This window comes from Procambarus clarkii, chromosome 38, assembly GCF_040958095.1.
Source record: "Procambarus clarkii isolate CNS0578487 chromosome 38, FALCON_Pclarkii_2.0, whole genome shotgun sequence".
Taxonomy (NCBI): domain Eukaryota; kingdom Metazoa; phylum Arthropoda; class Malacostraca; order Decapoda; family Cambaridae; genus Procambarus; species Procambarus clarkii.
The window spans coordinates 22,296,944-22,320,152 of NC_091187.1; the positions used below are offsets into that span (position 1 = coordinate 22,296,944).

At 50.7% G+C, this 23,209-nt stretch overlaps 1 protein-coding gene across 1 annotated transcript in view; it reads left to right on the forward strand.

The window, feature by feature from the left end:
- LOC123772030 (NFX1-type zinc finger-containing protein 1) overlaps window positions 1-10,869 on the forward strand; it is a 225,040-nt gene extending 214,171 nt beyond the window's left edge. The window contains exon 14 of the mRNA XM_069337878.1: window positions 9,730-10,869. Within this exon, the coding sequence (XP_069193979.1) occupies window positions 9,730-10,469 (740 nt within the window). The 3' untranslated portion in view covers window positions 10,470-10,869. The remainder of the gene's footprint in view (window positions 1-9,729) is intronic.
- The last annotated feature ends 12,340 nt before the right edge of the window (window positions 10,870-23,209 follow it).

Sequence of the window (23,209 nt, forward strand, 5' to 3'; positions counted from 1 at the left end):
ACGCTCCCCCTCTCGTCAATGTCAAAATCAGCTGGGCGACTCCCCCCCCGCGCAAATGTTTATTGCTTGTTTCCCTGGCATCACGCGCTCTGTTTCTTTAAGTTCTCAAAGATCACTAGAAGTTCGAACACACAATATTTGCGACAATAGCACGTAAATACTTCGCTACACTGATCTTGGGCTCAATCAAACATTTCTATATTAAAGGTGACAATAATTCACTGTCATGGTATTACACACTGCCCTTCATTTAATGATAACGGAAGCACTTATATATCACTGGAGTTCTCAGTAATTCCTTTCGTGGGCGACAACACAATTAATCACTGCACACATGAATGATTGTTCAATACACAAGCATAGACATATATATGTATATGGATGAGTCATAGACATTTATAATGATAATAACATAGTTACTGGGCACATAGCCTAACTCCCAAATACTGGCGTAATGATATATATATATCCTCTCACTATATGATCACCTTAAAGTCTCATGAAAGACATTCTCAACACAGTAAATTCATCAATTACTCCGGGTGCCTGCATACACCAATAATAATCATAAATATCGTGAGTACTCTTTATAGTACCACTCTGCACACTGGTGCCTTACTGTGACATAGGTGAGCCTTGCTCACGACATACAAAATACTCAGACTAAATAATATAGCTGACTAAATGGGAATTTGGGAGGGAAACTAGAATCACCTACTTCCACCTATCCTCCGATGAGAGTTGAGTTGTAGCTCCTGGTCCTGGCTCCTGCCTCGTGCAGGGAACGCCCCCACACACACTGTCGTGTCCTCCAGGAACTCAATCAACGTCCCACCATTTGTTGCGTCGTCTCCGTGCCTTTTCACTGCAGGTCCATGCTCCTCCTCGACTTCTTGTAGGGTTGGAGTCGGTCTCCCGGCCATCGCCTTCTCCTCCCAGCTACGGCTGCCCGCCTACGTCTCGGCTGCAGTCGTTTGGATTCCCGAATAGTTTCCTTCTTCCACTGCTTCCCAGTGGCTCGGTTCAGCCACTACGCCGTCACAAACGGGTGAACTGCCTCAGACGTCGTATACGTCACTGCACAGATTTCACTTCTTCTTGCACAGTACCTGTCCTGGAGCACTTGTTGCTCAATATCCCGTCGATTTCCTCTCTGGTCCAACACATGAACGAAGGAAGACCTCACAGAGTACTGGCAGACTTCGGGTGACGCGTAAAATCCACGGGAGCAGGAAACAACTCTCAAACTGACAGGACCAATCTTCGCACGTCCAACCACCTTGACGTGTCGTGTCAGACTGATGGCGCCGCCGTGGCGCTCTGACCGGACCCCCGTTCCTTCGTGACGTCACATTCGCCATGGGAGGTTTTCATTGGCTCCCTGTGCCACATCGCTGTCGGTAGCCAATCCGGTGTCACTGACGTCACATAGTTTTGGCGGCAAAACAGAAGAGCCAGCGCCATATTGGCTTCCTAAAGGGTCTAAACCACAGGCCAAAATACTTTTCTTTGATAAATTTCTCAGCACTCCGAGAACACTACATTCTCCCACATATATCAAACTGATGCCTGCGACGTAGAGAACGCTCGGGTAAAGTGGACATGACTCTTACAGCATGCGTGGGAGAAATATAAGGGGGGGAGCAATGTCACATACCCCTCCCCTTAAAATAAGAGTCATGTCTGGTTAGTGTATACGGGACAGGGCATCTGCAACCACGTTGTCCTTCCCCCTGATGTGCTTGATGTCCAGCCGGTACTCTTGCAGTAGCAACGCCCTCCTCGTCAGACGTTGGTTGGAGTTCCTCATTTTGTACAAAAAGGTGAGAGGGTTGTGATCTGTGAACACCAGAACAGGTCTCGCCCCTCCTCCCACGTACACATCGAAGTGCTTCAGGGCCATAACTAGCGCCAATGCCTCTTTCTCAACGGTACTATAGGCCCGCTGGTACTTCACAAACTTCTTAGAGTAGAAAGCTACTGGCCTATGTATCTCACTCCTTTCTTGAGCCAACATGGCCCCTATCCCAACGTCGCTGGCGTCTGCGTACAGGATGAATCCGGCTGAGAAATCTGGGGATATTAAGACCGGGGCCTCCGTCAACAGTTTCTTGGTCTTCTCAAAAGACTCTTGGCAGGCCTCTCCCCATCTCCATCGCACATTCTTGGAGAGTAGCTCGGTCAGGGGATGCGCTACCGTGGAAAAATTCCTGCAGAACCCACGATAGTACCCTATCATCCCGAGATACCTTAACAACTCTTTACGCGTTCTGGGCACATGGTATTCCTTAATGGCTGACACTTTGTGATCTACAGGGGTGACTTCACCTTGGCCGATGACGAAACCAAGGTACTCTAAGTGGGCCTTCCCAAACTCGCTCTTGGCCAAATTTACAGTCAAGTTAGCCTCCTCTAGCCTTCTAAACAATTCCTTGAGTCTCTCCAGGTGCGTCTTCCAATCATCGGCGTTCACGACGATGTCATCGATGTATACTGTGCAGCCTTCGGCACCCCTTAGCAACTCATTCATCATGCGCTGGAAACAGCTACCGCTGTTTTTCATTCCAAAGGGTAACACCTTGTATTGGTACAGCCCGTCAGGAGTTGCGAAAGCTGATATTTTCCTGGCCTCAGGAGTCAAAGAGATCTGGTAGTACCCCTTGAGCAGATCGACCTTGGATACATACCTTGCACCGCCCACCTGGTCGATGCAATCGCTCACTCTTGGCATGGGGTGAGAATCTGCCACTGTGATGGAGTTCACCCTCCTGTAGTCTGTACAAAAGCGGAAGGTACCATCGCTTTTCTTCACCAACAAGCATGGGGAACTCCACTCACTTTTACTGGGCTCCGCAAGGTCGTTCTCAAGGAGATACTCCACCTCCTTCCTCATCAGCTCTCGCTTCTCTGGGCTCACCCTATACGCGCTCTGCTTGACGGGCCTGGCGTCCCTCACCTCCACCTCGTGCGTTACACTCTTGTGTCGTCGGGGCACGTCGGTAAAGAGAGAGGCATTCTCCCTCAGTAGGTTCGTCAGGTCCACGCTCTGTTGCCCTTCCAGGTGTAGTAGCTTGTCCTCGATCTTCGCCAGACTCTCAGTGTTGGTGAGACGGGTGCCGTCCGCCCTGGACCACTTTCCTTCCTCCTCTGTAAGTTCCTGGTCCACCTGCATGCACAAAATTGTCTTCTGCTGGGGGTCTCGGGTCACCGTCCCGTCCTGCACGGCGGCTCCTCCTTCCACAGGGAAGAAAGGCTTCAGGCGGTCTACATTACACACCTGTTTCTTGCGGGGTCTATCCGGCTTCCCGATTTCATACGATACAGGACCCAACCGCCGTAGCACCTGGTATGGTCCCTTGAACCGCGACTCGGTCACCCTACTTTTACCCGGCAGCAATACCATCACCTGGGACCCAACCTGGAACTCCCTCGGCGTAGCTCTCTTGTCGTACCACTCCGACATCTTACGCTGCGCCTCCTTCAGATGTTTCCCAGCTAGTTCCTTTGCTAGAGTGAGACGCTCCTTGAACTTTTGAACATATTCATTGACCGTCCCCACGGTCACGCCTGGTGTCCATTGTTCCTTCAGCATGGACAGAGGACTTCGCACCTCGTGCCCATACACTAGCTGGAAAGGTGAGAAACCTAACGATTCTACCACCGCGTTACGTATGGCAAACAACGCGGGGTATACTGCCTCGTCCCACTCAGCCCCCTGTTCTGCGCAGAACACTCTCAGAACGGTCTTCAAGGTGGAGTGAAACCTTTCGATCGCCCCTTGCGACTGCGGTCGGTAGGGCGACGACCAAATCTGAGTCACTCCCCAACCTGTCACCGTCTGTCGGAACCACTTAGACTGGAATATACTTCCACAGTCTGTCTGAATTTCTCTGGGCATCCCCACCCAAGAGAAAAATCGTTGTAGTTGCCCGGCTACTCCTTTCGACGTCAAACGTCGCATCGGGACGGCTTCTGGAAATCTGGTGGATGCACACATGATCGTCATCAGGTAGGTATTCCCTCGTTTCGTCCGTGGCAACGGACTCACCCCGTCGACCAACAGATGCTCGAATGCAGGCCCAAACGCAGGAACAGGGACCAACGGGGCCTTTGGTATCGCGTGTTGGCTCTTCCCTGCCCTCTGGCACGGTAAGCACGTCTTACAATAACGCCTCACATCGGCGTCCATACCTGGCCAGTAAAAATGATCCCTGATATTTCGCAGCGTCTTGGTCACTCCCAGGTGACCTGCAGAGTCCACAGAGTGCGATAGGTCCAACACTGCCGCTCTGCACTGGGCCGGCAACACTACCTGGTGCCTCGTACCTAGAGACTCTTCTCCGGCCTCCATCCTCACAGGCCTCCACTGTCTCATCAGCACGCCGTTCCGTATGTAAAAATGAGTGGCCCTCTCAGGACCAACACGTCCTCCTTTGGCCTCATGAATTAATTCGGGGAACTCCATCTGCTGCAACTCTCCAAGACGAGTGCGGTCTACCCCTAAAGAACTGGTGAGGGTCACCTGTAACTCACCATTCGGGCTGCCTTCGCCCTCCGCTCGTTCTCCGGGTCCCATGAAGAGGTGATCGATTCCCAGGCTGTCGGACGTCTCCTCAGCCCCATCAGATCCACACCCTCCGTGTCCTTCGCGCTGTCTCGGCATCACAGCACAAACCGGGAACGCCACCGTGGCGATTCCTTTCTCGTCCCCACAGGCGTCTAACACTCCACCCGTCTCCTTATAGTGCTCTAGGCACTCCTCGCCTTTCACGAGATTCGGAAGGACATATCCTCCACATGCGTCATTTCCCAAGATGACCTGTGCCTCCATCTTGGGCATTGATGCACAGACCCCCACCACAAGGGTCTGGCAGCCATAATCAGAATTCAGAGTCACCTGGTGTAGGGGCATCCTCACTGGGCCTCCCACAGTGGTCACACTTGCCACCCCCACACTGGTACTCTCGTAACCCTCGGGGAACAGGGTTTCACTCACCAGGGTAAAATCGGCCCCGGTGTCTCTTAATATCTTCACCGGGATGGGGTCTGCGTCCCCCATCCTTACGGTTCCCTCACACATGAATGGGTGAACTCTTTTCTCCCCACTCAGTACGGGTTCATCCCGCACCCTCTCGACCGTCTGGTCCTCGACCCCCACGAAAGCAACGTTTCCCCGCTGTTTAGGGCGTTTGCATTCCCGCATAACGTGTCCGAATAATCCGCAGTTGTAGCAGCGGATCCTCCTTGTCGGAGACCATCCACCACTGCTCGCCCTGGCACCGCCTCCAGAGGCCGTCGCTCTGTGTGTCTTCCTCGTACCATCCGTCGACTCCTTCGTCGCAGCAACAGCTCCTGAGCTCTCAGCTTGGTACTTCTTTACCGGTTCCACAGCACTCTTCGAGCCTCTGTTGTCGCCACTCAAGAGGTGGGACTTGGGAGAACTCGCTCCTGTCCTCCATCCTTCCGTTCTCCTATAATTTCTACCATTTCCGGAGTGTACGGGCGGTCGGTGCTGTCCCTCTCTGCGTGGGCGCAAGGCTTCTTCCAGCATGTCGGCTCTGTCGGCTGCGGCCCTCAGGTCTTTTATGTCCGCCTCCTTTACTCTCACCCTGATCTCAGGAGAGAGCACGGACATAAACTTCTCCATGACCATAAGCCTCTTGACCTCCTCAGCCGACCTCGCTCCTTCAGACTCCAGCCACTTAAGGAACTTTCTCTCCATGTCCCTCGCCGTCTCCGCATAAGATTTTCCTGGCGAACGGGTACATTCCCTGAATCTCTTCCTGTAACATTCCGGCGTGAGCTTGAAAGAATGGATCACAGCTCTCTTTACAGCATCGTAGTTGGTGCACTCTTGGAGGTCGAGCATATTGTAGGCTTCACGAGCTTCACTGGTGAGCCTACCCTGAACCAGCTCCGCCCACTCCGCCCTCGGCCACCTCTTCAAAGTAGCAACCCTTTCGAAGTGGTCGAAGAAACCTTCAGCTTCATTTGGTACAAAGACCGGCAAATCTCGCTCCCTCACTCGGCGGTTCTCCTGCTGTGGCAGAGCAGGGGGAGCTAGCCCTAGCTCAGCTCGCCTCAGCTCCACATCCTTGTTAGCTTCTATCTCCTGCTGTCTCATTCTAGCTTCTAGCTCGTCTTTGCGCTGCTGTGCTTCTGCTTCTCGCTCTTCTTTGCGCTGCCGTGCCTCTCGCTCCTCATGCTTCAGTTGTGTTTCTCGCTCCTCACGCTTCAGCTGTGCTTGTCACTCCTCACGCTTCAGCTGTGCTTCTGCTTCTCGCTCTTCTTTGCGCTGCTGTGCCTCTCGCTCCTCACGCTTCAGCTGTGCTTCTCGCTCCTCACGCTTCAGCTGTGCTTCTCGCTCCTCACGCTTCAGCTGTGCTTCTCGCTCCTCACGCTTCAGCTGTGCTTCCAGCTGCAGCTTCATTATCTCCAGCTTAACGCTGTGCCTGCTGCCGCTGGATCCCCTGCTGCTCCCACCAATGCTCAGGTGTTCTCCCATACTGGCAGGTGTCTGTGGCCGTTTCTCCCCCAAAGCTTCGTCTCGTGCCTTGAGCTGTGCCATGATCTCCAGTCTTCTCTCTCCCACTCTGGAAGATTTCAACTTTATCCCAAAATGGTCTGCTATTGCCTGTAACTGTGCCTTGGTGCACTCCTCCAGCACCTGCTCATCTCTAGTGTCAATGAACCTTGTTACTTTATCATCCTCCATCTTGTGCTATGAGTAATAACCTGTACCTGATACCTAATACCACTGCAAAGTACCACAACTGCAACCTTTATCTTGATCGTGATCCTGGCGAGGTCGCCAATGTCGGGGTTTACTCGGGTGAGCAACAGTATACTCAAGGTCACTCACCGTAGCCCTGTGGGTCTTCACTCTATCCTCGCGGCGCCACTGTACGCCAGGAGAGGTATCCCAGTCAATCCCAACCGGCCTCTGATCGAGAAGGAGTGGGAACACAACTTGTTCACTTAACTGTTGTATGCCCGCCCCGTCATAGGGCTCTACTACTATCCACAAGGTCGCCAACTGGTGTTTTAGGTGTCCAGTAACACGTCAGTGGTTTTGTTGAATTGTGGTAACAGTGGCAAGAACACACTCAATAGATCTGATATCAGGCAGGTATTTACTTCTATCACTCTCTGCTTTCAGGTATTACATAGCCACAAGAAATATGGAGGGGATGATGGAAACACCGATGTTCTTTGTATTTTACTTAAAACTCATTCAAAGACATCACAAGATTATATCAATAAGCAAACAGCTGTTTCAGGCGGGAGTCGCTTGTTCCCACATATTATATGAACTCACTAAGCTGGCAACGCTCCCCCTCTCGTCAATGTCAAAATCAGCTGGGCGACTCCCCCCCGCGCAAATGTTTATTGCTTGTTTCCCTGGCGTCACGCGCTCTGTTTCTTTAAGTTCTCAAAGATCACTAGAAGTTCGAACACACAATATTTGCGACAATAGCAAGTAAATACTTCGCTACACTGATCTTGGGCTCAATCAAACATTTCTATATTAAAGGTGACAATAATTCACTGTCATGGTATTACACACTGCCCTTCATTTAATGATAACGGAAGCACTTATATATCACTGGAGTTCTCAGTAATTCCTTTCGTGGGCGACAATACAATTAATCACTGCACACATGAATGATTGTTCAATACACGTGCATAGACATATATATGTATATGGATGAGTCATAGACATTTATAATGATAATAACATAGTTACTGGGCACATAGCCTAACTCCCAAATACTGGCGTAATGATATATATATATCCTCTCACTATATGATCACCTTAAAGTCTCATGAAAGACATTCTCAACACAGTAAATTCATCAATTACTCCGGGTGCCTGCATACACCAATAATAATCATATACATCGTGAGTACTCTTTATAGTACCACTCTGCACACTGGTGCCTTACTGTGACATAGGTGAGCCTTGCTCACGACATACAAAATACTCAGACTAAATAATATAGCTGACTAAAGGGGAATTTGGGAGGGAAACTAGAATCACCTACTTCCACCTATCCTCCGATGAGAGTTGAGTTGTAGCTCCTGGTCCAGGCTCCTGCCTCATGTAGGGAACGCCCCAACACACACACTGTCGTGTCCTCCAGGAACTCAATCAACGTCCCACCGTAAGCGCGTCGTCTTCGTGCCTTTTCACTGCAGGTCCGTGCTCCTCCTCGACTTCTTGTAGGGTTGGAGTCGGTCTCCCGGCCGTCGCCTTCTCCTCCCAGCTACGGCTGCCCGCCTACGTCTCGGCTGCAGTCGTTCGGATTCCCGAATAGTTTCCTTCTTCCACTGCTTCCCAGTGGCTCGGTTCAGCCACTACGCCGTCACAAACGGGTGAACTGCCTCAGACGTCGTATACGTCACTGCACAGACATCACTTCTTCTTGCACAGTACCTGTCCTGGAGCACTTGTTGCTCAATATCCCGTCGATTCCCTCTCTGGTCCAACACATGAACGAAGGAAGACCTCACAGAATACTGGCAGACTTCGGGTGACGCGTAAAATCCACGGGAGCGGGAAACAACTGTCAAACTGACAGGACCAATCTTCGCACGTCCAACCACCTTGACGTGTCGTGTCAGACTGATGGCGCCGCCGTGGCGCTCTGACCGGACCCCCCTTCCTTCGTGACGTCACATTCGCCATGGGAGGTTTTCATTGGCTCCCTGTGCCACATCGCTGTCGGTAACCAATCCGGTGTCACTGACGTCACATAGTTTTGGCGGCAAAACAGAAGAGCCAGCGCCATATTGGCTTCCTAAAGGGCCTAAACCACAGGCCAAAATACTCTTCTTTGATAAATTTCTCGGCACTCCGAGAACACTACATTCTCCCACATATATCAAACTGATGCCTGCGACGTAGAGAACGCTCGGGTAAAGTGGACATGACTCTTACAGCAGGCGTGGGAGAAATATAAGGGGGGGAGCACCGTCACAATATATATATACTGAAAAAAGAATGAGGGGAATTTATTAAACACACACAACCTTAAGTAAAATTATGTTGCGATTTTTTAAAGTTATCTTTATTCGTCAAGATGTAAGTTGAGAGCAGTTGTACATGATCGATTAAAATTTTGTTCTTATAGTGGACTTGGAGGTATTCAGATGATAGTGCAGCTCAAAATATGTATCCTCCTTCGTAAACAACAGCACCACATTCGCAGTCATCAACGATTTCTTGAATATTCAAGATAAGATTCCACAAGCTGATGTTTCCATTATTTAAGAACCCTGCCTAATACTTCGTCTTGTTCTGGAAACTTGTAAAGAACTTCTTTTCAGTTAAATACTAAACTTTTATAGATTTCATCATTACTATTTAAATAGATGACTTCAGCCGCCCGATTAATATGAAGATTTTCTCTGGTAAACAGAGAGATGAAGTATTTATTTAAATACCAACCATTCTCTGGCTATCACGTACAGATTCCAATGTTTAATGTGCATCAATATGGAGATTATTACATATTTATCAATATGATTTCGTGATAGCAATTTTTTATGTATGGACTTTAAGAGCCGATAGTATTATAAAAAAAATGTATAATTGTATTATTAAGTGAAGCCCAAAAATTCACAAAATTAACGTGTTTTCATAGTTTTGTTAAGAACTGCTAACATTAATTAGTATATATGTAAATTAGGATATATACTTTTACAAACATCATTTATATATTGCAGGTACCACACTGGGGTCAGAGTTTACCACGGAGTTGAAGAAATTGGAGACACTCGTGAAAACATCGTTCAGGCAGCTTTGTGATTCACAACTAACTCTCATTCAGTTCCAAGTTCAAGTTTTAAATAAAGCAAACTTGGTTCTCGAACAAACTCAAAAAATTCCAGAGTACAACAACAGTCAGATATCAAAGAAAGTCAAATTTGTGGTGAAGCGCGTCATGCAACAGAATCTCCGCATAGCTCCACAGATGATGCAAGAAGTTACCTGTGAGCTTCAGCGACTGTCAGTTCTGCCAGTCTTCTGGAGTCTAACAGAAAGATATACTCAGACTCCAAATGTGAGTCTAAGTTTTATATGCAGTGAAATATTGATGCTGTTGGAGCCTACTGCCAAGTTTGACAGTGAAAGAGAAACAAAAATCAGAGGCCTCTTGAAAGAGAGTGAAGAGTACATCGGTGGACTTGGGATCACCAAGCTGGAGAGACTGCAGGTAGTGAGAGCTATGGGACTCAAGCAGGGACATTGGTACAAGTGTCCTAAAGGTCACATTTACTGTATAACTGAATGTGGAGGAGCCATGGAAAAGAGCAAATGTCCTGACTGTGGCTTAGCTATTGGCGGTGGAAGTCATCAACTTTTAGCTGACAATGCACTAGCTTCAGAGATGGATGGGGCTCAGTACAGTGCGTGGTCAGAACAAAATAACATGGCAAATTATGATATTCCAGACATGGAATAGTTATTCAAATAAGGCATATGCAAATTTTTCGTTATAATAAAAAAATAGTTGCTTTCTAATGTATATGTTATAGAACTATGTCTTCTTGTCTGTCTGTCTGCCTAAGGTTCGAGGTCAGACGTTTGTGGTTAGCCACACTCAACTTCGCATCGAGAACGGTCTGAGGTACAGGACGAACATCGGCTGGTTGGGGTCGGGTTAAGTTAGATTCTTCAAGAAATATCTACCTCTTGGTGGTCAAGAGACAGATGGCACGTGGCACTTGGTACTCAAACACCAAGTAGTACGAGGGAGCACTTGAGACAAAGGTTAAAGTAGGAGCACATTGAGCAACACAACCATTACAAACGTCAAATTTGAGACAGAGGAAGTGCCGTTGGGATCGTTACAGTGGGTTGAGGGTGAGAGTATGGTGGGTGGAGGGTGAGAGTATGGTGGGTGGAGGGTGATGGTATGGTGGGTGGAGGGTGAGAGTATGGTGGGTGGAGGGTGAGAGTATGGTGGGTGGAGGGTGAGAGCATGATGGGTGGAGGGTGAGAGTATGGTGGGTCGAGGGTGAGAGTATGGTGGGTGGAGGGTGAGAGTATGGTGGGTGGAGGGTGATGGTATGGTGGGTGGAGGGTGAGAGTATGGTGGGTGGAGGGTGAGAGTATGGTGGGTGGAGGGTGAGAGCATGGTGGGTGGAGGGTGAGAGTATGGTGGGTCGAGGGTGAGAGTATGGTGGGTGGAGGGTGAGAGTATGGTGGGTGGAGAGTGATGGTATGGTGGGTGGATGGTGGGAGTATGGTGGGTGGAGAGTGAGAGCATGGTGGGTGGAGGGTGAGAGTATGGTGGGTGGAGGGTGAGAGTATGGTGGGTGGAGGGTGAGAGTATGGTGGGTGGAGGGTGAGAGTATGGTGGGTGGAGGGTGAGAGTATGGTGGGTGGAGGGTGAGAGTATGGTGGGTGGAGAGTGATGGTATGGTGGGTGGATGGTGGGAGTATGGTGGGTGGAGGGTGAGAGCATGGTGGGTGGAGGGTGAGAGTATGGTGGGTGGAGGGTGAGAGTATGGTGGGTGGATGGTGGGAGTATGGTGGGTGGAGGGTGAGAGTATGGTTGGTGGAGGGTGAGAGTATGGTTGGTGGATGGTGGGTGGAGGGTGAGAGTATGGTGGGTGGATGGTGGGTGGAGGGTGAGAGTATGGTTGGTAGATGGTGGATGGAGGGTGAGAGTATGGTGGGTGGAGGGTGAGAGTATGGTGGGTGGAGGGTGAGAGTATGGTGGGTGGAGGGTGATGGTATGGTGGGTGGAGGGTGAGAGTATGGTGGGTGGATGGTGGGTGGAGGGTGAGAGTATGGTGGGTGGAGGGTGAGAGTATGGTGGGTGGAGGGTGAGAGTATGGTGGGTGGAGGGTGAGAGTATGGTGGGTGGAGGGTGAGAGTATGGTGGGTGGATGGTGGGAGTATGGTGGGTGGAGGGTGAGAGTATGGTGGGTGGAGGGTGAGAGTATGGTGGGTGGAGGGTGAGAGCATGGTGGGTGGAGGGTGATGGTATGGTGGGTGGAGGGTGATGGTATGGTGGGTGGAGGGTGATGGTATGGTGGGTGGAGGGTGAGAGCATGGTGGGTGGAGTGTGAGAGTATGGTGGGTGGAGGGTGATGGTATGGTGGGTGGAGGGTGATGGTATGGTGGGTGGAGAGCGTGAGTATGGTGGGTGGAGGGTGATGGTATGGTGGGTGGAGGGTGATGGTATGGTGGGTGGAGGGTGATGATATGGTGGGTGGAGGTTGATGGTATGGTGGGTGGAGAGTGTGAGTATGGTGGGTGGAGGGTGATGGTATGGTGGGTGGAGGGTGATGATATGGTGGGTAGAGGTTGATGGTATGGTGGGTGGAGAGTGTGAGTATGGTGGGTGGATGGTGATGGTATGGTGGGTGGAGGGTGATGGTATGGTGGGTGGAGGGTGATGGTATGGTGGGTGAAGGGTGATGGTATGATGGGTGGAGGGTGATGGTATGGTGGGTGGAGGGTGATGGTATGGTGGGTGGAGGGTGTGAGTATGGTGGGTGGAGGGGGAGAGTATGGTGGGAGGAGGGGGAGAGTATGGTGGGTGGAGGGGGAGAGTATGGTGGGAGGAGGGTGAGAGTATGGTGGGTGGAGAGTGATGGTATGGTGGGTGGAGGGTGTGAGTATGGTGGGTGGAGGGGGAGAGTATGGTGGGTGGAGGGGGAGAGTATGGTGGGTGGAGGGTGATGGTATGGTGGGTGGAGGGTGATGGTATGGTGGGTGGAGGGGGAGAGTATGGTGGGAGGAGGGGGAGAGTATGGTGGGTGGAGGGGGAGAGTATGGTGGGTGGAGGGTGAGAGTATGGTGGGTGGAGAGTGATGGTATGGTGGGTGTAGGGTGTGAGTATGGTGGGTGGAGGGGGAGAGTATGGTGGGTGGAGGGGGAGAGTATGGTGGGTGGAGGGTGATGGTATGGTGGGTGGAGGGTGATGGTATGGTGGGTGGAGGGTGAGAATATGGTGGGTGGAGGGTGAGAATATGATGGGTGGAGGGTGAGAGTATGGTGGGTGGAGGGTGAGAATATGGTGGGTGGAGGGTGAGAATATGGTGGGTGGAGGGTGAGAATATGGTGGGTGGAGGGTGAGAATATGGTGGGTGGAGGGTGAGAATATGGTGGGTGAAGGGTGATGGTATGGTGGGTGGAGGGTGAGAGTATGGTGGGTGGAGGGTGAGAATATGATGGGTGGAGGGTGATGGTATGGTGGGTGGAGGGTGATGATATGGTGGGTAGAGGTTGATGGTATGGTGGGTGGAGAGTGTGAGTATGGTGGGTGGATGGTGATGGTATGGTGGGTGGAGGGTGATGGTATGGTGGGTGGAGGGTGTGAATATGGTGGGTGGAGGGGGAGAGTATGGTGGGTGGAGGGTGAGAGTATGGTGGGTGGAGAGTGAGGTATGGTGGGTGGAGGGTGTGAGTATGGTGGGTGGAGGGGGAGAGTATGGTGGGTGGAGGGGGAGAGTATGGTGGGTGGAGGGTATGGTGGGTGGAGGGTGATGGTATGGTGGGTGGAGGGTGAGAATATGGTGGGTGGAGGGTGAGAATATGATGGGTGGAGGGTGAGAGTATGGTGGGTGGAGGGTGAGAATATGGTGGGTGGAGGGTGAGAATATGGTGGGTGGAGGGTGAGAATATGGTGGGTGGAGGGTGAGAATATGATGGGTGGAGGGTGAGAGTATGGTGGGTGGAGGGTGAGAATTTGGTGGGTGGAGGGTGAGAATATGGTGGGTGGAGGGTGAGAGTATGGTGGGTGGAGGGTGATGGTATGGTGGGTGGAGGGTGAGAGTATGGTGGGTGGATGGTGGGTGGAGGGTGAGAGTATGGTGGGTGGAGGGTGAGAGTATGGTGGGTGGAGGGTGAGAGTATGGTGGGTGGAGGGTGAGAGTATGGTGGGTGGAGGGTGAGAGTATGGTGGGTGGATGGTGGGAGTATGGTGGGTGGAGGGTGAGAGTATGGTGGGTGGAGGGTGAGAGTATGGTGGGTGGAGGGTGAGAGCATGGTGGGTGGAGGGTGATGGTATGGTGGGTGGAGGGTGATGGTATGGTGGGTGGAGGGTGATGGTATGGTGGGTGGAGGGTGAGAGCATGGTGGGTGGAGTGTGAGAGTATGGTGGGGGGAGGGTGATGGTATGGTGGGTGGAGGGTGATGGTATGGTGGGTGGAGAGCGTGAGTATGGTGGGTGGAGGGTGATGGTATGGTGGGTGGAGGGTGATGGTATGGTGGGTGGAGGGTGATGATATGGTGGGTGGAGGTTGATGGTATGGTGGGTGGAGAGTGTGAGTATGGTGGGTGGAGGGTGAGAGCATGGTGGGTGGAGGGTGATGGTATGGTGGGTGGAGGGTGATGGTATGGTGGGTGGAGGGTGATGGTATGGTGGGTGGAGGGTGAGAGCATGGTGGGTGGAGTGTGAGAGTATGGTGGGTGGAGGGTGATGGTATGGTGGGTGGAGGGTGATGGTATGGTGGGTGGAGAGCGTGAGTATGGTGGGTGGAGGGTGATGGTATGGTAGGTGGAGGGTGATGGTATGGTGGGTGGAGGGTGATGATATGGTGGGTGGAGGTTGATGGTATGGTGGGTGGAGAGTGTGAGTATGGTGGGTGGATGGTGATGGTATGGTGGGTGGAGGGTGATGGTATGGTGGGTGGAGGGTGAGAATATGGTGGGTGGAGGGTGAGAATATGATGGGTGGAGGGTGAGAGTATGGTGGGTGGAGGGTGAGAATATGGTGGGTGGAGGGTGAGAATATGGTGGGTGGAGGGTGAGAATATGGTGGGTGGAGGGTGAGAATATGGTGGGTGGAAGGTGAGAATATGGTGGGTGAAGGGTGATGGTATGGTGGGTGGAGGGTGAGAGTATGGTGGGTGGAGGGTGAGAATATGATGGGTGGAGGGTGATGGTATGGTGGGTGGAGGGTGATGATATGGTGGGTAGAGGTTGATGGTATGGTGGGTGGAGAGTGTGAGTATGGTGGGTGGATGGTGATGGTATGGTGGGTGGAGGGTGATGGTATGGTGGGTGGAGGGTGTGAATATGGTGGGTGGAGGGGGAGAGTATGGTGGGTGGAGGGTGAGAGTATGGTGGGTGGAGAGTGAGGTATGGTGGGTGGAGGGTGTGAGTATGGTGGGTGGAGGGGGAGAGTATGGTGGGTGGAGGGGGAGAGTATGGTGGGTGGAGGGTATGGTGGGTGGAGGGTGATGGTATGGTGGGTGGAGGGTGAGAATATGGTGGGTGGAGGGTGAGAATATGATGGGTGGAGGGTGAGAGTATGGTGGGTGGAGGGTGAGAATATGGTGGGTGGAGGGTGAGAATATGGTGGGTGGAGGGTGAGAATATGGTGGGTGGAGGGTGAGAATATGATGGGTGGAGGGTGAGAGTATGGTGGGTGGAGGGTGAGAATATGGTGGGTGGAGGGTGAGAATATGGTGGGTGGAGGGTGAGAGTATGGTGGGTGGAGGGTGATGGTATGGTGGGTGGAGGGTGAGAGTATGGTGGGTGGATGGTGGGTGGAGGGTGAGAGTATGGTGGGTGGAGGGTGAGAGTATGGTGGGTGGAGGGTGAGAGTATGGTGGGTGGAGGGTGAGAGTATGGTGGGTGGAGGGTGAGAGTATGGTGGGTGGATGGTGGGAGTATGGTGGGTGGAGGGTGAGAGTATGGTGGGTGGAGGGTGAGAGTATGGTGGGTGGAGGGTGAGAGCATGGTGGGTGGAGGGTGATGGTATGGTGGGTGGAGGGTGATGGTATGGTGGGTGGAGGGTGATGGTATGGTGGGTGGAGGGTGAGAGCATGGTGGGTGGAGTGTGAGAGTATGGTGGGTGGAGGGTGATGGTATGGTGGGTGGAGGGTGATGGTATGGTGGGTGGAGAGCGTGAGTATGGTGGGTGGAGGGTGATGGTATGGTGGGTGGAGGGTGATGGTATGGTGGGTGGAGGGTGATGATATGGTGGGTGGAGGTTGATGGTATGGTGGGTGGAGAGTGTGAGTATGGTGGGTGGAGGGTGAGAGCATGGTGGGTGGAGGGTGATGGTATGGTGGGTGGAGGGTGATGGTATGGTGGGTGGAGGGTGATGGTATGGTGGGTGGAGGGTGAGAGCATGGTGGGTGGAGTGTGAGAGTATGGTGGGTGGAGGGTGATGGTATGGTGGGTGGAGGGTGATGGTATGGTGGGTGGAGGGTGTGAGTATGGTGGGTGGAGGGGGAGAGTATGGTGGGAGGAGGGGGAAAGTATGGTGGGTGGAGGGGGAGAGTATGGTGGGTGGAGGGTGAGAGTATGGTGGGTGGAGAGTGATGGTATGGTGGGTGGAGGGTGTGAGTATGGTGGGTGGAGGGGGAGAGTATGGTGGGTGGAGGGGGAGAGTATGGTGGGTGGAGGGTGATGGTATGGTGGGTGGAGGGTGATGGTATGGTGGGTGGAGGGGGAGAGTATGGTGGGAGGAGGGGGAGAGTATGGTGGGTGGAGGGGGAGAGTATGGTGGGTGGAGGGTGAGAGTATGGTGGGTGGAGAGTGATGGTATGGTGGGTGGAGGGTGTGAGTATGGTGGGTGGAGGGGGAGAGTATGGTGGGTGGAGGGGGAGAGTATGGTGGGTGGAGGGTGATGGTATGGTGGGTGGAGGTGATGGTATGGTGGGTGGAGGGTGAGAATATGGTGGGTGGAGGGTGAGAATATGATGGGTGGAGGGTGAGAGTATGGTGGGTGGAGGGTGAGAATATGGTGGGTGGAGGGTGAGAATATGGTGGGTGGAGGGTGAGAATATGGTGGGTGGAGGGTGAGAATATGGTGGGTGGAGGGTGAGAATATGGTGGGTGAAGGGTGATGGTATGGTGGGTGGAGGGTGAGAGTATGGTGGGTGGAGGGTGAGAATATGATGGGTGGAGGGTGATGGTATGGTGGGTGGAGGGTGATGATATGGTGGGTAGAGGTTGATGGTATGGTGGGTGGAGAGTGTGAGTATGGTGGGTGGATGGTGATGGTATGGTGGGTGGAGGGTGATGGTATGGTGGGTGGAGGGTGTGAATATGGTGGGTGGAGGGGGAGAGTATGGTGGGTGGAGGGTGAGAGTATGGTGGGTGGAGAGTGAGGTATGGTGGGTGGAGGGTGTGAGTATGGTGGGTGGAGGGGGAGAGTATGGTGGGTGGAGGGGGAGAGTATGGTGGGTGGAGGGTATGGTGGGTGGAGGGTGATGGTATGGTGGGTGGAGGGTGAGAATATGGTGGGTGGAGGGTGAGAATATGATGGGTGGAGGGTGAGAGTATGGTGGGTGGAGGGTGAGAATATGGTGGGTGGAGGGTGAGAATATGGTGGGTGGAGGGTGAGAATATGGTGGGTGGAGGGTGAGAATATGGTGGGTGGAGGGTGAGAATATGGTGGGTGGAGGGTGATGGTATGGTGGGTGGAGGGTGAGAGTATGGTGGGTGGAGGATGAGAATGTGATGGGTGGAGGGTGAGAATATGGTGGGTGGAGGATGAAGGTATGATGGGTGGAGGGTAAGAGTATGGTGGTTGGAGGGTGAGAATATGGTGGGTGGAGGGTAAGAGTATGGTGCGTGGAGGGTGAGAGTATGGTGGGTGGAGGGTGTGAGTATGGTGGGTGGAGGGTGATGGTATGGTGGGTGGAGGGTGAGAATATGGTGGGTGGAGGGTGAGAATATGGTGGGTGGAGGGTGAGAATATGATGGGTGGAGGGTGAGAGTATGGTGGGTGGAGGGTGAGAATATGGTGGGTGGAGGGTGAGAATATGGTGGGTGATGGTATGGTGGGTGGAGGGTGAGAATATGGTGGGTGGAGTGTGAGAATATGGTGGGTGATGGTATGGTGGGTGGAGGGTGAGAATATGGTGGGTGGAGGGTGAGAATATGGTGGGTGGAGGGTGAGAAGATGGTGGGTGGAGGGTGAGAATATGGTGGGTGGAGGGTGAGAATATGGTGGGTGATGGTATGGTGGGTGGAGGGTGAGAATATGGTGGGTGGAGGGTGAGAATATGGTGGGTGGAGGGTGAGAGTATGATGAGTGGAGGGTGAGAATATGGTGGGCGGAGGGTGAGAATATGGTGGGTGGAGGGTGAGAATATGGTGGGTGGAGGGTGAGAATATGGTGGGTGGAGGGTGTTATGAATCAATAATACTTAATTCTGACATTGATCATGATAAAGTATTTATGTTCCATATTCTTTCCTCAGTTATTGGGAGATTAACATTATGTCAATTTGTTATCTAGTATATATGGTTTGAGATAATTGTAGCATGCTGTAGTGTGCTTGTAGGAGTTATTTCTTTGTTATTGTTGCATGTTTATTCATGTGTGTGTGGAGACAGTGGCATCTAATAGGGGTAATGCCCTTATATAGTCTCCACTGATGTGCCAGTGTATCCAACTTAGCGTCACTGATTCACCCCTATAATTCTTCAGTGCTCTTGTATGTACATTTCTTTTAATTGCACCTCAGTAGTGTTTAATGTATATTATAGTACTTATAAATATGTTCATAAGTATTACTCTCAGATAGCAGAGTATCTTGAGATTTCATGTGGTCCTTTGTTGGTAATGTGTAGACGCCACCGAGGAAGGCGTCTAGACGAGTTAGTCGCGTGGGTGGAACGGGCTGGAGAGGATCTGTATTATAATAGATAAGTCTGTGGAACTTGTTTTTGCTCAATTAACATATCTATGTATCTGGTAGATTTATATTAGTAAATCCATTTATTCATACACAATTGATCAGTGCTCATTATGTGTGATTACACCTCATTATTACAGTTAAACATTTCTGGAGACACCTAATGCTTGAATTTTATGTTATTGTTTCTTTGTTACCCCTTCATGAAGTATATTGATGTGTTTGTGAAACAGTCGTTTTCCTTCATCCCTAGCCCTTAAACTGCGCAACGCGCCTGCAGGCTCACGTCTGGTTTCCGCAACGCGCCTCCAGGTATTTGTATTTTTCACGTTCCATTCAAAACTCCCGCGGCTACATGTGGTTCACATCAGCTTCCTCAGAGCTCTTGTAAACTGACGCCATCTTTAAAAAAAGGGGTTCCCTCTTCCTTACTATATCACAGTGTACACAAGGTCACTCACCGTAGCCCTGCGGGTCTTCACTCAATCCTCGCGGTGCCACTGAACGCCCGGAGAGTATCCCAGTCAATCCCCGGCCAGCCTCTTAAGCCAGAGATGAGTGCGAACACAGTTTGCACTCTCAACCGTGTGCCCGCTCCGACAAGGGCTCTACTACTAACCACAAGGTCGCCAACTGGTGTTTCCCGTGTCCAGTAACACGTCAGTGGTATTGTGGAATTGTGGTAACAGTGGCAAGAGCACACTCAATAGATCTGATAACAGGCAGTTATTTATTTCTATCACTCTATCTCCTTTCAAGTATTATATAGCCACAAGAAATATGGAGGGGATGATACAAACGCGAAGGTATTTTGATATTTTACTTAAAACTCAATATATCATATTCTTATATCAACAAGCAAACAGCTAGTTCATGCAAAAGTCGCTTGCTCTCCACATATAATCAGGAACACACCAAGATGGCAATGCTCCCCCACACGTCAACGTCAAAATCAGCTGGGCGACTCCCCCCTCACTGCGTGATCTCTTACTGCACTTGTTTGTTGGCGTTATGCGCCTGTTTCTTTAAATTCTCAAGAGTCACTAAATGTTCAAACAACACAATATTTGCAACAATGGCAATAGAACGCAAATGATTCACTGCACTGATCTTGAGCTCAATCAAACATTTCTATATTAATGAACATAATAATTCACTATAATGGCGTAACACACTTTACTTCATATAATGATAACAAATGCAACAAGATATAGTACTGGAGTTCTCAGTAATTCCTTTTGTAGGTGAATATTCAATTGATCACTGCACCCATTAGAAATTATTCACACACAAGCACATATATATATATAAATAAATCATAGATATCAATAATAGTAATAATATAAATACTGGGCACATAGCCTAACACCAATAACTGGTATATATATATATATATATATATATATATATATATATATATATATATATATATATATATATATATATATATATATATATATATATATATATATATATATATATATATATATATATATATATATATATATATATATATATATATATATATGTCGTACCTAATAGCCAGAACGCACTTCTCAGCCTACTATGCAAGGCCCGATTTGCCTAATAAGCCAAGTTTTCATGAATTAATATATTTTCTCTAATTTTTTTCTTATGAAATGATAAACCTACCCATTTCATTATGTATGAGGTCAATTTTCTTTTATTGGAGTTAAAATTAACGTAGATATATTACCGAACCTAACCAACCCTACCTAACCTAACCTAACCTATCTTTATAGGTTAGGTTAGGTTAGGTAGCCGAAAAAGTTAGGTTAGGTTAGGTTAGGTAGGTTAGGTAGTCGAAAAACAATTAATTCATGAAAACTTGGCTTATTAGGCAAATCGGGCCTTGAATAGTAGGCTGAGAAGTGCGTTCTGGCTACTAGGTACGACATATATATATATATATATATATATATATATATATATATATATATATATATATATATATATATATATATATATATATTCTCTCTCTAAGTTATCATAGTAAAGTCACATGAAAGAAATTATCGAGATAGTAAATTCTTCAATCATCCCAGGTGCCTGCACACACCACATATAATAAATATCGTGAGTGCTCTATACAGCCTCACTCTGCACCACTTTGCCTTACTGTGACATAGACCTAGGTGAGACTTGCTCACAACATGAAAGATACTCTGGCTAAATATATAGCTGACTAAAGGGGAATTGGGAGGGATACTAGAATCACCTACTTCCACCTGTCCTCTGTTGAGAGTTGAGTTGTAGCTCCTGGTCCAGGTTCTCGCCTCGTGTAGGGAACGCCCCCACACACACACTGATGTGTCCTCCAGGAACCCAATCAACGTCCCAAAATAAACGCGTCGTCACTGTGTTCTGTCCTCTGCAAGTCCGTGCTCCTCCTCAACGTCTTGTAGGGTTGGAGTCGGTTTCCCGGCCGTCAGCATCTCCTCCCAACTAGGGCTGCCAACCTACTTCTCGGCTGCAGTCGTACGGATTCCCAATTAGTATCTTCTTTCAATGCTTCCCAGTGGATTGGCCCAGCCGCTACGTCGTCACTGTGAAGCTATCAGACGTCCCAGACGATACTGCCTAGACTTCACCTGCACAGCACCCGACCCTGGAGCACTTGATGCTCAATATTCCGTCAATTCCCTCTTCGGTCCACACATGGAATGAAAGAAGACCTCTCGGCGTACTTGCAGACTACGGGTGACGCGTAAGATCCACAGGATCGGGGAACAACTGTCAAACTGACAGGACCCCCCCACCGCACATCCAACCTCCTTGACGTGCTGTCTCAGACTGGTCGCGCCACCGCGGTGCAATGACCGGACCCCCCTTCCTTCGTGACGTCATACTTGCCAAGAGAGGTTTTCATTGGCTCCCTGTGCCACGTCGCTGTCGGTAACCAATCTGGTGCCACTGACGTCACACAGTTTTGGCGGCAAAACGGAGGGGCCAGCGCCATATTGGCTCCCTAAAGGGCCGATTCCTCAGGCCAAAATACTCTTCTTTTACAAATTTCTCACCACCTCGAGAACACTACACTCTCCCACATATATCAAACTGATGCCCGCGACGCAGAGAACGCTCGGGTAAAGTGGACATGACTCTTACAGCAGGCGTGGGAGAAATATTAGGGGGGGGGCGGAACACCGTCACATACCCTTCCCCTTAAAATAAGAGTCATGTCTGGTAGTGTATACAGGACAGGGCATCTGCTACTACGTTGTCTTTCCCTCGGATGAGCTTAATTTCCAACCAGTACTCCTGCCGCCAATGCGAGACGCTCCTTACGTATCCGTTGACCATTCCCACAGTCACTCCTGATGCCCATTGTTCTTTGAGCATGGACAGATGACTTCGCCCCTCATGTCCATACACCAGCTGGAAAGGTGAGAAACCTAACGATCCTACCACTGCATTACCTATGGCAAACAACGCAGGGCATACTGCTTCATCCCACTCAGCTCCCTGCTCTGCGCAGAACACTCTCGGAACGGTCTTCAAGGTGGAGTGAAACCCTTCGATCGCCCCTTGCGACTGCGGTCGGTAGGGCGACGGCCGAATCTGAGTCACTCCCCAACTTGTCACGGTCTGCCTGAACAATTTGTACTGGAATATGGACTGAGCCGGCAACACTACCTGGTGTCTCGTACTTAGAGATTCTTCTCCGGCCTCCATCCTCACAGGCCGCCACTGTCTCATTAATATGTCGTCCTGTATGTGAAAATGAGTGGCCCTCTCAGGACCAACAGGTCCTTCTTTGGCCTCATGAATCAATTTGGGGAACTCTATCTGCTGCAACTCCCCAAGACGAGTGCGGTCCACCCCAAGAGAACTGGTGAGGGTCACCTGTAACTCACCATCCGGGCTGCCTTCGCCCTCCATCCGTTCTCCGGGTTCCATGAAGAGGTGATCGATTCCCAGGCTGTCGGACGTCTCCTCGTCAGCCCTATCAGATCCACACCCTCCGTGTCCGTCGCACCGCCTCGGAATCACAGCCCATACAGGGAACGCCACCGTGGCGATTCTCTTCTCGTCCCCACAGGCGTCTAACACTTCGCCAGTCTCCTTATAGTGCTCCAAGCACTCTTCGCCCTTCACGAGATTAGGGAGGACACATCTTCCACATGCGTCATTTCCGAGGATGACTTGTGCCACCATCTTCGGCATCAATGCACAGACCCCCACCACAAGGGTCTGGCAGCCATAATCAGAATTCAGAGTCACCTGGTATAGGGGCATCCGCACTGGGCCTCCCACAGTGGTCACACTTGCCACCCCCACACTGGTACTCTCGTAACCCTCGGGGAACAGGGTTTCGCTCACCAGGGTAAAATCTGGCCCAGTGTCTCTCAATATCTTCACCGGGATGGGTCTGCGTCCCCCATCCTTACGGTCCCCTTACACACGAATGGGTGAACTCTTTTCTCCCTACTCAGTACAGGTTCATCTCGCACCCTCTCGGCTATCTGGTCCTCTACCCCTCACGAAAGCAAATCATCGAGCCCTGTTATATGGGAAAACTCAGTGCCAAATGCTTAATGAACAGACTACCCTATTCCAGTAGCTG